Source organism: Bidens hawaiensis, unplaced genomic scaffold (genome assembly GCF_021521415.1).
Source record: "Bidens hawaiensis isolate Kalapana, Puna unplaced genomic scaffold, B.hawaiensis_p1.1 tig00040126_1, whole genome shotgun sequence".
Classification (NCBI taxonomy): Eukaryota; Viridiplantae; Streptophyta; class Magnoliopsida; order Asterales; family Asteraceae; genus Bidens; species Bidens hawaiensis.
This window is the reverse complement of record NW_027505652.1, coordinates 44968-61337: the sequence shown is the minus strand read 5'-3', so window position 1 is coordinate 61337 and position 16370 is coordinate 44968. Positions and strand designations below refer to the sequence as shown.

At 35.0% G+C, this 16370-nt stretch overlaps 1 protein-coding gene across 1 annotated transcript; it reads right to left on the bottom strand.

The window, feature by feature from the left end:
* Nucleotides 1–8241: 8241 nt before the first annotated feature.
* On the bottom strand, nt 8242–10372 carry LOC143614520 (uncharacterized). The gene is made up of 4 exons (XM_077087934.1): nt 9347–10372; nt 9200–9263; nt 9001–9119; nt 8242–8528 (listed from the first exon to the last, which is right to left on the bottom strand). The coding sequence occupies exons 1-4, from the start codon at nt 10370–10372 to the stop codon at nt 8319–8321; spliced, it is 1419 nt and encodes a 472-aa protein (XP_076944049.1). The 3' UTR covers nt 8242–8318.
* Nucleotides 10373–16370: the final 5998 nt, after the last annotated feature.

Sequence of the window (16370 nt, the reverse complement as noted above, 5' to 3'; positions counted from 1 at the left end):
TGAGCTTCAGCACGAGCAGCCTTGAGGACAGCATTTTGCCTCTCACGGGCTTCTTTCCACTGGCGGGCAGCGGCAGCATTCCGGTCTTTCTCACCCTTAAGGGCGATCTCGGCATCAGAAAGTTTCCACTTTGCCATATTTGCCGCTGACTGATGCTCCGATGCTTCCTCGACATCTCGAGAAGCCTCTCCCAGTTTACCACCCATCGTTTGCCACTCGCGTAATATTTCTTGTGTACAGGCCAAGGCATTGGCAAAGGACGAAGAAAAGTCAATATGAAGATCAAGGCGAGAGCGACCAGGTTGATGAACGCGCTCTACGGGTGGTACACATTGATTAACGAACGTCATGCAGACATTCGGGTCGGTAAAGCGAGACCCATTAATAATGTCCCAATCAGGAACAAACAAATGGAAGTCCTCTCCTTGGTTCGTTCCTCGGCAGTAATCAGAACTTGATGAACAAAAGCGAACCGGGATTGAGGAAGATGGATGAGGAACACCATGCGTTGATCCTCCCCCAACGTCATGCATGGAGTGCGTAAATTGAAGCTCTCCTCCCGCACCCGTGGGTGGAGGAGACGAAGTAGCAAAAAATTGTGGAGGAGGACGAGGCAGAGATTCCTCGGTCCTAGAACCCTCCGCATTCACTGCCGGGCTGTTCTCCTGGAAGCCAGTAGCACTCCGAGTCTGAAATAGATAGTCAAAAGAGCTATCATTCCCGGACTGGAGGTTTGGCTCCTCCGTAGTAGTTTCAATCGGAGGGGTAGGTGGCCTACCTTCCGTTTCTTTCTCGGAAGGAGGAGATGGTTGCTTCTCAGAAATAGGAGTTGGTGACGGTTACTTGTCAGATACATCGTCTCCAATAATAGACGGATCTGCACAAAAAAGGCACACTTAGCTAACATACCAAAGCAGCAAAGTATAGAAAACGAAATACGTACCGTCTACCGTCTGCATACGCTCAGCAAGACTAAACTGCGGCTTCTTCGGATGATGAGTAGGTCGCTTCTTTTTTGAGGATCCTTCTCCGGCGTCCGCGGTACTTACACCCGCATCACTCGCCTGAAAGAACGAGAAATCCCTCTTCTTCTCCAACTCTGCCAATAAGTGGGAGACAGAGGAAAATTCAGAGGCATTGTTGTTGTGCTAGAAACAGTCAATTAAATATTAACTAAACTAAACAAGTAATAAAAACTAGACTTATGACTCAACTACACAAAACACCGGCAAGTGAACCGGTCAATTGTACTAAATCTAAGTAAGTCCAGAATATCGAATCCACATAACTCTATAAATTACGTTAATTAGCTAATTAGACTCGACTTATGACACGACTATTTATTATTAATGTTTTAAGGGGGTTTCTAAACTAATTTTAAACTAAGAAATTAAGTAAACGAGTAAACTAGAAATAAGCAATAAAACACAAGATCGAAACCAATCAGAGAATGAATCTACCTTGGTAAGAATCCCATGCATCAACAATCATCAAGCAATGGACAAATAACATGATATGGAAACTGATTTCTAAATGTATTCATCTAATAAGCCCTAAAGAACCCTTGATCGCATCAAGTAAAATCCTAAAGAATGATTATTAGATTATTAAGCAATCAGTTATATTGATTTCTTCACAGTCATCAATTAGGGTTAATTAATAGTATCTAAAGCAAGCAATATTACGAAACACTAAACCCTAGATAACTTGATAAGCTAAACACGACATCATGAACAAGGATCAACACAATAAGCAAGAATATTATCACTAATATATCCTAGCATGCGATTGACCAAGACACATGAACAACTCCTCACCTTACAAGAATGTTATCACTAATCTATCCTAGCAAGAATATTAAAGTTTTAAGAACGCGGTAAAGTCGGTTAATGTGAGCCGGTGCATCCTCGTCATGACGCCCCATGAACTGATTAGTTTGAACGATGTTGTTCATGATGTATGACGGAATTTGCCACGATTTGGGATTGTTGATTGCGGTAACGACGATGCATGACTGATTTCCGGTTAAGCCATCGAAGGCTTGAGCAGCAATTGTTCTGTCGTCGGCCATTTGAACGTCTGGTTGACTTCTCAGACTTTCTGGTGGTGAACTGTGCGGTGACGATTTTTGTGAAGAAGTAGCTTCCGACGGTGGTCCTTGCGAACGAAGATGTGGCATAAACCTTAAGGACGCAATGGACTAAGTGAGTAGACTAAAAATAAAAACTAAAACTAAATTAAACTAAAATTTAATTAGACTCCTAGGACTCAAACAAAAATAAAACAAATAGCACGTATATAGCAAATAAGTCCAATTAAAACTAAATAATGCAATTGCCAAGAGTCCCCGGCAACGGCGCCAAAAACTTGATGTGATAGAAACAGTCAATTAAATATTAACTAAAAAAACAAGTAATAAAAACTAGACTTATGACTCAACTACACAAAACACCGGCAAGTGAACCGGTCAATTGTACTAAAGCTAAGTAAGTCTGGAATATCGAACCCACAAGACTCTATAAATTACGTTAATTAGCTAATTAGACTCGACTTACGACACGACTATTTATTATTAATGTTTTAAGGGGGTTTTTAAACTAAGAAATTAAATAAAGGAGTAAACTAGAAATAAGCAATAAAATACAAGATCGAAACCAATCAGAGAAGGAATCTACCTAGGTAAGAATCCCATGCATCAACAATCATCAAGCAATGGAAAAATAACATGATATGGAAACTGATTTCTAAATGTATTCATCTAACAAACCCTAAAGAACCCTTTATCGCATCAAGTAAAATCCTAAAGAATGATTATTAGATTATTAAGCAATCAGTTATATTGATTTCTTCACAGTCATCAATTAAGGTTAATTAATAGTATCTAAAGTAAGCAATCTTACGAAACACTAAACCCTAGATAATTTGATAATCTAAAAACGACATCATGAACAAGGATCAACACAATAAGCAAGAATATTGTCACTAATCTATCCTAGCATGCGATTGACCAAGACACATGAACAACTCCTCACCTTACAGCTATTGGAATTTAGCAGAACATTCAAAACCCTAACCAACTATCAACAAGCTTCTATGATCTAATGGGCCCATTCAATCAAAATAATCAAAACACCAAGTAACAATTAAACATAAACCCTAAATCTAAAGAACATAATCAAGAGATAAAAGATCTATGTGAAGCAATATTTAACAATTAATCAAGATAACAAACATTCATATGCATCATGAAAGCAAACTCAAGTCTTTTACTATTAAAATAACAAAACCATAATCAAATCAATTGTCCAAAGCAAGAATCAAATCAACACATGTTCATCAAACCTAGGTAGACATGAAGTCTAGCCTAGAATAGTCATAATCAAAGATGAATAACTAAAACAAAGAACAAAGAGAAACATCATGAAAGATAATGAACAAGGATGATGAAAAAGAACGAAATAACCCTTCTTAATCGACCCTTGAACACTTGTATGATAGCTCGATAATCCTCCTTGCTTCCTAGCCTCCAAGAAACCTTCAAACCCTTGGAAATTGGCTCAAAATCGGCTGCTATAGTGTGTAGAATCGACTAGGTTTATAAAAAGATGTTTATATAAGCGAGTAACGGGCTTGGACTTGCAAAGATGGCTGAACAGGGAAGCCTAGGCGCCGCGCGGCCCCCCTTGGGCTTGCCTTCGCGCGGCGCGGCGCACTCTTGGAAGGGCTACGGACTTTTTTGTGTTATTTCTTTTTATTTGTTGTCAAATCTTGCATTATTCATCATTGAACTCCAAGTAATGCTTAGAACCTTCTAGATCTTTCTTCCCTTGATCACCAAGCCACCATCTACATGAACATAAATCAAAATTCGTAAATGAAGTAATCATGTAATCAATGATGAGCAAAACGAGCATAAACTTCGCATGAAATGATAAAAAGAATTAATTTTAACATGCAAGACACCAAAAGATATAAAACACAATAAACATATAAACTACTTGACTCAAAACCTTAATTAATAAAAGATAAACGAAACATAAACTAAACCAAACTCAAAACATTAAATAAACAAATATTTACAAGGGATTCAAGATGTATAAATAGATGTATATCAAATATCCCCACACTTACTCTTTTTTCGTCCCTGAAAAAGTCTGATGCAGTTGGATCAGAATCGGAAAATTACAGTCTAACAAACATATAAGTTAATTTTTTAAAGCTTAGAAAAACACAAAAACCGTGATCACCGATATTGTTGTCCACTAAAACCCATGCCTTAATCTTTACCGGGACAAATAAGGTCCGATAATAATAGTACTCAGTGGTTTACACAATTAAGACCCGCTTATTTTCAGCTTTTACCGGACCAGACCACCCCAAATTGACTTAAACCTCAAAATTAGCAGAGTTAAAACTTTTGTTGCTCTATTTTTTCATGAATAGTTAAGACGATCAAGGGTATTGTTTATCCACCTAAGCTTAAGCATCAAAGTCTACCAAGCAGCCATTAGATACGATTAAGGTTCAATTAATTAATAGCTAGTGTTCCCCACAACATGACATACCCCCGTTATCAAGCAATACCCCGAACCCATCACCATAGGTGAGCATGCAAAATTTTATCTGTAGGGCTTACATGTAGCGTGTCCCTTGTGGTCCGTTTCTTATTAGTAATGAGACGTGAGCAAAGGGACCCCACATGGCTAACAGCGTGGATGATCAAGTCTGTAGTGAATTTGTACTTTTGTACTTTTGTGATCATGTTTATAGACTTTTGTGATAATGTCGACGTCGGTTACGACATTAGGACAAGAATCCAATCGCGACCCTCATGGGGAACCTTGACAACTTCCAGGAGCACCTCAGTGGTCGGACGTCGGACCATAGCAACGGGCACTACGTTCTCGGATATCCAGAAAAACTTGCTACGCCGGTCTTTTGAGCCTTTCTCGACCTCGTAACCGATGCTCCTGTCGGAAAGACCCTGACACGTGTACCAACCACCACGGTTGGCAAAACAGTAAAAAACGGGAAAACGGTCAAGGTGAGGTAACATTCCATGTGCCATACATACGAATTCGTAATGACGAATTCGCATGACGGCACGAGGATGCAACTGGGATAAATGGATCCCATATGCACTTAACACCTTCATGAAAAATTTTGTCATGGGAAAACGGAAATTCCCATAATCAAAAAAATCGGAATACACAGCCATTTTGCCAGGCGGCGGCAGGCTGGCTATAGAACCAGGAGAGGGAAATTCCAGTTCCCACTCCGGTAATCAACTTCTGGTAATCAGACTGATCCCATTGAACTTCTACTTCGTCAATCTCAGATTGACCAGCCATCCTTTAACAGAAAGAACAGTGAACAAAAACTTCGAGATTTAGTAATCAATTGGAAATCTTTAGAGAGAAAAGAAGAAAGATAATCAGAAATCAAAGGCGACTAGACTTCAAAAGGAAGAAACACCCACTATTTATACCCATCGCAATTAATGCGATGAGATATGAACAGTGGAGAGAGAAAATCTTCGTTCAATCAAAAATTGCCACGTCACGCGGGAAATTCGAAAAAGAGAAAAATGTGCACAGTCGGGTACAGTGACAGCCGTCATAAACATCCCATCATCTGTTCACGCGCCTGCGAGTGGTCAACTTGTCCTTTTTCATGATTATTCACACCAACAGAAGATATTTTCTATCAAACTCCAAAATTCAAAAACCCCCAAAATTTACCTTAAGTCCAAAATTTCACCCGCATACTTCACGTGGAAGAAACACTGGATTGGGGGGACTTATAGAGGTAGGGTACCAAAAAGACCCAAATACCCTTAAGTACTATCCGCGGGTCGGAGAGAAACCCCTCATATACCACTCGCGGGACATATGGATCAGTCGCGTAACCGTCAAAAGGAGAAACACCCACATGACGCATGTGGAAGCATCCTGGCGCCCTCAGAAGTCATCCGCAGGATGAAGTATCTGTCCGCACAAGATGACTGGGAGGCAATACCTCAGGCCAGCTGTCATTTACCAATTACGTTCCAGAAGGTTTCCCAAGATGCTTTCTTGGGCAATACGTGACTCGTCAACCAATGAATGAAGGACATCTGGCCAGGTTGTTATAACCGTGCACATGGCCAGGGTTTTATCCGTCCTATCATAGGATGACACGTGTCCAGACGGTTATTAAGATCTTCTAGAAAGGAACAGCTGGCCCAATCACCTTCCCACATCCTTCGGCTATAAATACCTCGTCAAACTACATGAGGTATTCATTAACTCACATATACTCACTGTACATACTCTGTTTACTCTTAGTACTTTCTCTCTTAAGAACGGTACTGATTCTCAAGCCGGAGGGTGGTTACGGGAAGACACCCCCTCTTGTCCTTCCCGTAACGAGACTCACGGTGTCTGTTTTGCAGGTTCCGGCCATTGTACTTTGGGAAGTGGTACTCATATTATGTTAGTTGTTATCGTATCCTACTCTGTGGACTCATTGGATCCAGGACCCGACTAGGGGATTGGATCCGTGTTTCTTCAAAACCGAAAAAGATTATATAATTTTGCTGATTAGTAAGGGTGGAGAGTCTATGATGGACATGATGACAAGTATGGAAACTTAGAGAGATGCATATTTTGTTGACTACTTTAAAAATGATGTAGTGAATGTAACTTAATTCGTAGATGACCATAAGTGTGAGAACGATGATTATATATGTCGAGATCATATCCTTAACTGTATCTAACAACTTGTTTGATGTTTACCAAATAGTTGAATCCTCTTCAGAAATGTGGGATTCTCTTGAATAAAAATATAACATGGGATGTTACTCGTATGAAGTTCGTTGTTGGTAATTTCAACGATTACAAAATGGCTGATTCAAGGCGTGTTATAGAACAATCCAATAAATAACTATGTACCTTGGGGCAATTTACTCAACCCAAAATGAAAATGGATCAATCTATGTATCAAGTGTGATTTATAAATTTCCTCCTTAGAAAGTAATTAAGCACAATTCTCAAAGTGTACCGAAAGACCGAAATATACTACAAGATCAGATTATAGGACACATAATAATCCGATCCAAACTGATGTGTCGTTAATATATGAGGCATTTTATATACAAATGCTGATGTGGCGTAGAGAGAAGATTTAAGAGCAAGAAACCATGTTTGGAGATGAACAAATAAATGTAGAAATTGAAAAAACAAATGTTGAAAAATAAGCATACAAATATGGAAACAAATGTTGTAAATAAACGTAGAAACGTTAAAAATGAGCAATCACATGTTGAAAATGAACAAGAGAGTTTATAACAATGAAATTTGAAAAGAGCTGTGGGATTTTATTTCTCTTTGGCCCCTCAATCGATTGCTCTTCTCACTTGTAATAAGTTAATATAAAATTTGGTAAATGTTAATGATGTGACACATATAGTTACTTTTGTCTAATTCAGGAGACATTTTGGATATGTCTGAAAATATGGTTCAATTCAAGTGTTAAGATGAAAAAAAATATGGAATTCACCGAATTTTTGTTTACAGTATCGTACTGGAGTACGATACTAGACCTTCGATACCGACACGACCAAGTTTTTAAGAAAATCGGAATTAGTAGTGGTTTGGTACCGAGCTCATCCCTATTAAAATTGAGACTTCATTAATCAAATAAAAGTTGTGGTTTTGTCTGCATAAAATCAAAAAAATAGAAAATTTCTTTTCCCAACCATAGGGAATTAAATGATCTATTTGTAAGAAGACACTATGAAGTGCGGATACACAAAGGTTATGCAGTTTGGATATATTGGGTATCCAAGAGAATGCCTAGATGTTTATGTCTTCAGTATTCAACAAGTGACTCCGGATTCCATTACAAGGAACCTAGTTAGGTTTTGAATCGGATGTCCGAGAACCATGTTACGCTAGTTCTACGATGAAAAAAAATTGGGTTCATGACATAATCGTTTGATAGAATTTGCAATTACAACTTCTGATTTACATAATCGTTTGTCTAATTTGTAGACGGTGTCGGCTCAAGCATAAGTTGCCACCTCACCTGATATATACATTTGCAATATGATCAATATCAATTGTGTTCTATGTTCTCTCTAATGTAATAAACACTACTACCATCACATTTATGTGGTTTGCCAATATAACTCCACTAAAATATATATATATATATATATATATATATATATATATATATATATATATATATATATATATATATATATATACTAGGTTTAGAGGTACAAGAAACACCACAAAAACCCTCTAGGCTCTACTAACTTGCACAAAGCAATGTCATAAGATCTCACCATCTTCTAGCTCATAAAAAACAACACCGTTATCAACCTCATCATCATCATCAACGTACTCGTACCCATAATAATATTCTTCCTTCAAACGCAACCCAAGTTTCTCCAACGGGTTTTTGATCCCTGAATACTGGCACAGCTTCTCGAGCTCCATCAGAACTGCTAGATTGTCATCGATGATTACTGTTCTCCCCATCTGAACGCAGACAAAGATAATGAGTTAATAATAGATTAACATATCACCTTATAGTAACCTACAGTCTTTATTGTTCTCTTCCACTAAAGTCACTCACATTTTTTTCGAATAATAACCACCAACTTTTCAGTAATGTTCATTTTTTCAAAATTAAGATATCTAAATGGAAAGTGTAATTTTTTTTTTCCAAGTTTCACCTAAAAATAAGATCTGTTAAAAAAAAGAATTCACTAAATAATAAATTAATACATTAAAGCCAAATTGAAAACTCAGCAACTATAGAATAGTTTCACAAGATTTGAACAATATTGAAAATTGAGGGATTTTAGTTGTTGGAAAAAAGTGAAAAGTGGGTGACCTTAGTGAAACACCAGAGAAACTTGATTACTAGTTCATGGTTTTATCCCATATAATAACTAATAAACCCGACTCTAATTTCAGAATTTAAAGATTGTTAGGTAAAAAAAGATACCTTCTCTACTTCTTCTCGTTCTTTATCGCGTTTCATCTGCAACTCCGACTTGGCACTCTGGAGTATGGCTTCTTTAGCAGCCCGAGCTGCTCTTATTCTGGACTCAATATTTGACATTTCTGCTAATAAGGCAAATACAATTAATATGATGAGATAACACTAAACAAATCATTACTTAATGAAATTACTATAACTTTACCTTCATGTTTCTGTCTTAATGATACCTCCTTAGTCTGAGGTGTTTTTACATAAACATCCTTGCCCTGCACAAAATTCAACACTCTCATCAAACCATATAATCACACAATAGCATAATAAACATACAATTAAAGTTCATGAAATTTACCTGTACTATATTTGTACCCGAACAACCTTTCATGACCCGTTTCAATTCGATTAAAGTATGATCACCGAACGAACCGAACACACTCTCGATCTTCTCTTTCTTTAAGGAAACCAAATCATACTTCCTTAAAAACCCACGCAACGGGCCACTCAAATCACCTCTTGATGCCAACAAGAATTCATTCTTTAGCCTTGCCTTTTCCGCACACGATAATATAGGTTTCGGTTCTGGTTTCACCTCAGAGCTCGCTGTAACAATGTTTGTAGCTTCAGGCTTCTTTGCTTTTAAACTAACACCAACACTATTTTCTTTAACCGCACACGATAATATAGGTTTCGGTTTCACCTCAGAGCTCGCTGTAACAATGTTTGTAGCTTCAGGCTTCTTTGCTTTTAAACTAACACCAACCCTATTTTCTTTAACCACACACGATAATATAGGTTTCAGTTTCACCTCAGAGCTTGCTGTAACAATGTTTGTAGCTTCAGGCTTCTTTGCTTTTAAACTAACACCGATCCTATTTTCTTTAACCGCACACGATAATATGGGTTTCGGTTTCACCTCAGAGCTCGCTGTAACAGTGTTTGTAGCTTCAGGATTCTTTGCTTTTAAACTAACACTGAAACTGTTTTCTTTAGTGGGTTCGTGATTCTTGTTTGGTATTACAACATTCTTCTTCAGTATGCTCAGTTTTAACGATTTTGCCTCTAATAATTTCCAACTTTTACCAAAAGTATCATTCAATTCTTTTGCCATCAAATGAACATAATTCCCAGGCGGATTGTATCGCATCGCGTTGGAAAACGTGAGTCTAACATCGGAACAAAACGCTTCTGCAGATGAATAATTATCATTATCCAATTTCTTGCTTATTGTTCCAAAATCCATAGGATGAGTTATGATGGAGAAATAATCAGGAATCCCAAGCGCAATGGGGTCAACGGGTTGGTTGAAAACAGGCCCGTATTTATGAATCATTAACGTTTTAAGAATCTTTCTGCACTCGATTTTTATTCCAGTATCCATCTTCTGCCTTTTGTTATGTGGGCCCTCCAAGATTTCAGGCGGGTCGGGCCGTTTTTTAGAGCCCGGTATTATTATCTTCACCATGTCGAAAACTTAAAACACAAAGCTGAAACAAGATTCTGAAAAAAAATATACATCTCAAATCAGTATTAAAATTAATTTATAAAGCAATAAATCTATGATAAATTTTGCATTAAATAGCTAAAATCTAACTGCAAAACATAGCAATTGAGCAATAATTATGAACCAGGTTAAACCCTATATAAAACCCTTAATATTGATTTTCCCTAGATTGAAATTATTAAAACCCTAACGAAAGAATCAGAATAAAAAATCGGAATCACTAAACCGTAATTATAAAAACCTAGTTAAACAAATTAGGATCCATTACTAAAACTGAAAACAAAAGTAAAAAAATACTTCAAGTCAGAAATAAAAATATTATAACACTGATAACAGAATTATAATTATTATCCCAAAACATAAAAAAAATTCCATAAATACTGACCATGTTTAATATTCTATTTAAGTCAAATATAAACACTAAGCACTTAATGACAACCAAGGTTTATATATCTTCCATTTAAATCACTTAATTACTATAAAAAAATGATTCAACATCCATAAATCTATGATCAATTATGCATTAAATAGTAATAAAAATCTAACAACAAAACAGAGCACAATGAGCTTATACCCTATATAAAACCCTTTAATATTATTTTACCCAGATTAAAATCACTAAAACCCTAACAAATTAACATATTCATAATTAAACTCAAAATCATCAAACACTAACTACAAAACCTAATTAAACAAATTATAACAAATTACTACAAGTGAATACCAGATTAAAAACTAGTTCAATTCAGTAACAAAACTCATGACAAAAACAATAATTATAATTATTATTAAAAAAATCACATTAAAATCTAATAATCAAATCGAACAAATTACCGCTTTCCTATTCGATATCGTTAAACGTTAAACCCTAATACAGCAAAAACTCAAAAACAATCGAATATAAGTTAAATTCAAGTACTAGCGGAATAAATTCACATTAAATATAATCAAACTGATAAAAAAAAAAATAATAATAATAATAATAATAATAATAATAATAATAATAATAATAATAATAATAATAATAATTACCTGAAGACTGCCGGCGAGTGTAAGAAGAAGAAGTGAAGAATGGGAATGAGAATTCTGTGATGTGTGAGAATGTTTATATAAGATATTATTAAGTTACATAAATGGTCCCTCAAGTATTTGGAAATGTACGCTTTAGGTCACTAACGGTAACGGAGTTGGATTTTATTTTTGCTCAAAGATTGTGTTTCTATAGTTATGTAATTAATGATTACCGGTTCATCTGCCTAAAAAGAAATATTTTGGTTACTTTCCATAAGTCAAGTATTGTGAAAATATTATGGCATTTATTTACAAGATATTGTTACTGATATTTTATATTGTAAAATCAGTGGTCTAGATTCTAGAATATTGTATTAAACCAACTTAGTTTCGCTTATTACCAAGTTTAACATCCTTGTTTTTTTTACCTCACTAGATTTTAGTTTCATATATTTATTTTTATCCCTCTAAATTTAGTCATGAAATATTTTTTTTTCAACTCATATTTATACATTTTGGTTTCTCAACTTAAAAATAAAACTATTTTCTTTTAATTATTTCATAATACTACAGCTTTAAAATTTCTGCCACAAAACTTTTAGCATTTCAACTCTCAAATATTTTGCACTTTTACTATAAAACTTTTAGATTTTCAACTTTGTTACAAAACTTATAGACATTTACTATAAAACTAATAAACTTTTAACTTTAGCCACAAAACTTAGAGAGTAACAAACAAATTAAGCCGATACCAACTAGCTTTTCACCACGTAACCGCTAATACTTGTTTAAATAGTAGTTTTATTGTTTTAAAAATAATAAAAATAAATTGTGTGAAAATATTACTCCCTCCGTCCCGATATAAATGTCATATTTTGACTTTTCAAGTCTTTCTTTTGTAACTTTGACCGTAAATATTTTTGTTCGTGTCATATAATACTTGATGAAAATTATATCAATGTAAAATACATTTAAAACTCAATCCATTCATATAATTTTCATCAAGAATTATATAACACGAACAAAAATATTTACGGTCAAAGTTGTAAAAGAAAGACTTGAAAAGTCAAACTAGGACATTTAAATTGGGACGGAGAGAGTATAACATTATTTATAGATTAAATCGTATTTCATTTTTCTTCCATTTCATCGTTCCGTTTATGCCCTTCAACCACAATCTCCATAGGATCCATTTAATACTCATCTTTTGGGTCATAAAACTAACTCATTCTTTTTCTTACATAATTTGAGTAACTTCTGTTCTACTCTCATTTCCCAAAACTCATTTTTTTTCCAACAAAGATATCATCTTAAATTGGTAACAATAAAGATTTGGCAAACAGCAAATTGAACTTCTAAACATCTCACCACTACAAGTTAGTTTAAAATGGTAACAATAAAGATTTGGCAAACAGCAAATTGTACACCGGTTTAAAATATCTAAAGCCCGAAAATTCAATCGGTTTATATACATGGGAGTCTTATTATAAAGGTAATTACCGTAATTTAACTAGGGTGTACAACTGGTTCACTTTAGTATCTAACTTGTTAACTAATATAATTTGGTTGCACAACCGAATAACTAATATATACATGGGAGCTGTATGATTGTAAAGGTTATATAACTCGTTTTTAAGATGGAGTCAAGCACTATCGTTACTCCATAAATAATCGTGTTCTAAAATGGATTACTATTTCTCCATATATTGTATGTAATTCGACTATTAAAACAGAACCTAAAAATGGAAAAAGTTCTTTCAGTGTTATCTTAATATACAAATTTAGCAAGTCTCGTTATTCTAAAGTCTAAGGTTTTTTTTTAAATTAAAGTGACATGTATTGTATTAATTCAAAAGACAATTGATGAAATTTCAACACTTGCATATGTTGGTCAAAATTTTTTATAAGGTACATAGTTGTAACAAGGAATGATAAATATATGATTCCGTTCTCTAACAGATTAAGTTGTGTTTTGAGGCACTTGACATTCACATTTCTTTTATTGGTTAACACGAAAAGCAAAAGAACCCTAACACGACAACAGTGAAATGCATGATTAATGTGGTCCTCAAAAGGACGAAGACAAAATTTCCCATCCACCAATAGCAAGCAATTCAGAGGTTACTATCACAATCAGTTAGTCCGTTTACCAGTTGGGGGCCATGACTTTTGTTAAAACATTTTTTTTTTTTTTTACAAATCAATTACGAAATCCATCTGTAAGGTTGAGGGGAAATGAAATAAACTATGAGGGTTTTTTTATATTATTTATGTAATCTTCCAACATTACCTTAGAATGTCTATAATTCCTTCACTATAGTAAATGAAAGTTAATATCCTAGCATTGAGGGAATTTAATGGAAGGATACCAATTTATAACTAACCCATCAAACACAAAAACTGATGGAACGTTTTTAAATTCTAATTTTATTTCCATCCGGCTTCGCAAACTAAAACTTAAGGAATTTTGCGTAGTCGTTTCAAGCTTCTTGTTTGAAACTAGGAATTGGATTTTGAAGAGTAAATTACAAATTTTGTCTTTTTGAATTACCCAAATTATGGACTAGGTCTTTTTCGAAAATGACTTTCAGCCACTGTCTTTTATTTAGATTTTTATCTTGCTTTTAGGTCTTTACACTAATGAATGCTAGCGGGTAGTGGTGTGCGCGGCGGTGTATGAGGGTAGTATCCTCTTCCTCACACAACAAGAAAAATAAATAAAAAATGTGAGGACACCTGAATCTTTGTTCCACATGAACACATAACCCTCAAAAAAGAATCCCGTTATTTAATAACTTAAGTTTTTGTCCTTTGTTCTCAAACTTCTCACAAGTCACATTCACTTATGTACTAGCTATTTTCTCAACCCCTAAAAAAAGCTTGATAAGTTTTGACCGAATTTAAGTTGTCATAATGAACGTCATATACAATGTAAGATGATCCAACAATTCAAAAAACAAAATAAACGTAAGGTATACCTGTTGTTAGCGTACTCATACAGAAGACCACCGTCTGAAAAGACGATAAGAGCAACCTCAGCATCACTAAGTATACACAACTCATAGGCTTTCTTGAACAACCCATCGCGACGCTTGCAAAAGGTCACCTGTCGATTCTTTTTGTTCTCGATCCGCTTGATCACAGTCTTTTCCTTCCCAAGCTTTGTCTGCGAAGACAAGCCCCCAGAGTCATTCTGAAACGAAATGGACATTTCGGTGTGGTGGAAATCAGACTGAATAATATTCTTAGAATTTTCCATGTTTCCTTAAGTAAATTACATAGACTTCACCTCAAGAAAAGGAAGAGGCGTTAATTTTTGGTGTGTAAAAGAAATAATGTTTGACTGAGGAGAGAAAAACCAAAGCAGGAAATAAGAAATAAGTACTAGAGGGAATTAAAGGTGGCTGGTAGAAGAATAAGAAGATGAGTTTTTATTTGGTGAAGGGTGGCTATCAATACACATACACCCCATAATTAAGCATGGGAAAATTTCAAAATGAAAAAGAATCTCATTCTGTTTCTCCTTAAAAAATTCCATTAATGTCCTTTACAAACTCATCATCGAAGACCAATTTTGAAATTCACGACATGTTTTGCTTCAAACTCGTCTTTGACGACTAGTTTGGCATCAAACTCATCTTTCACAATCAACTGGACAAAATAGTCTTTCATGGCCTATTTGATCATTATTCGATTATTATTTTATTATAATTAAATTTTACTCATATTTGGTCGTTTTCTTCCTTATCAGAGAGGGGCCCCTTGTTGGGCGGGGCTTCTTTTTGAAAAAAGGGAAAAGAGAGTCCGACTTGCGTGTGTTAAGCATCTAATCCTAGTCTTTATGTTCTCTGTGTTAGAGGAGTTAGATATCCCTCATGTTGAACAGTCTGACATCAAGTTGTTAGGACCTGAGTCTCTATGCGAACACTTAACACAAGACTGAAATCAAGCTAGAGTGGTTTATGAATCAGTCATCAAGGATCTTAGCCAAACGGTGACCGGCTACGTAAGCACTTTGGGCGCAGGTTTCTCTATCGGACTTGACGAATTGTCATAAAGACATCACTCTGCTTTATATGTTTTCCTTTTAATACTTTCAATGTATAAATTTTATAAAATTCCGAATATACCGTTATACGTGCTTATTGGTTATCTATGTGTTAGCATAAGTTTACTTAAAACCGAGTCGGGTCAAATTTTGTTAAACACGTTGATATAAATTTGACTCGGCTCAGTTTTAAACAAAATTTATGTCGGCACGTAGATCAAACTAGTCATATATGCTATATTCGAATTTTATAAAATTTATGCATTAAAAGTTATAAAAAAACAAATATGAATAAAATTTAATTATAATAATATATATAATATACAAAAAAATAAAAAGACCAAATAGGTCGTGAAACATGAGTTTGTGGCCAAACTGGTCGTGAAAGACGAGTTTTAGGCCAAACTGGTAATCAAATACACATTTGAGGCAAAAACATGTCGTTAAAGACAAGTCTAAGACAAAACTTGTCGTGAATTTTTAAAATAAACTTAGATGGCGAGTTTATAAAGGACTTTAATACAATATTTAAAAAAGCAGAGACAAAATGGGATTCTTTTTCTTCAAAAATGTCATTTTAGGAATTTTCCTTCATTACTATTATTAGTGAAAATTCCAAAAATGGATCTAATTTGTGAAAAGATTCCATTTTTGTCTCATAAACTTTACAATTCCAAAAATATCCCCTCTAACTCATCTTTAACCATGCGTTAAAAAGTCTAATACGTTTTCGACAACGTGTTATATTAAGTTACTAACACTATGGGTGTGCATGGTGCGGTTCGGTGCGGTTTTGAACTGCAACGTAAACCAAAC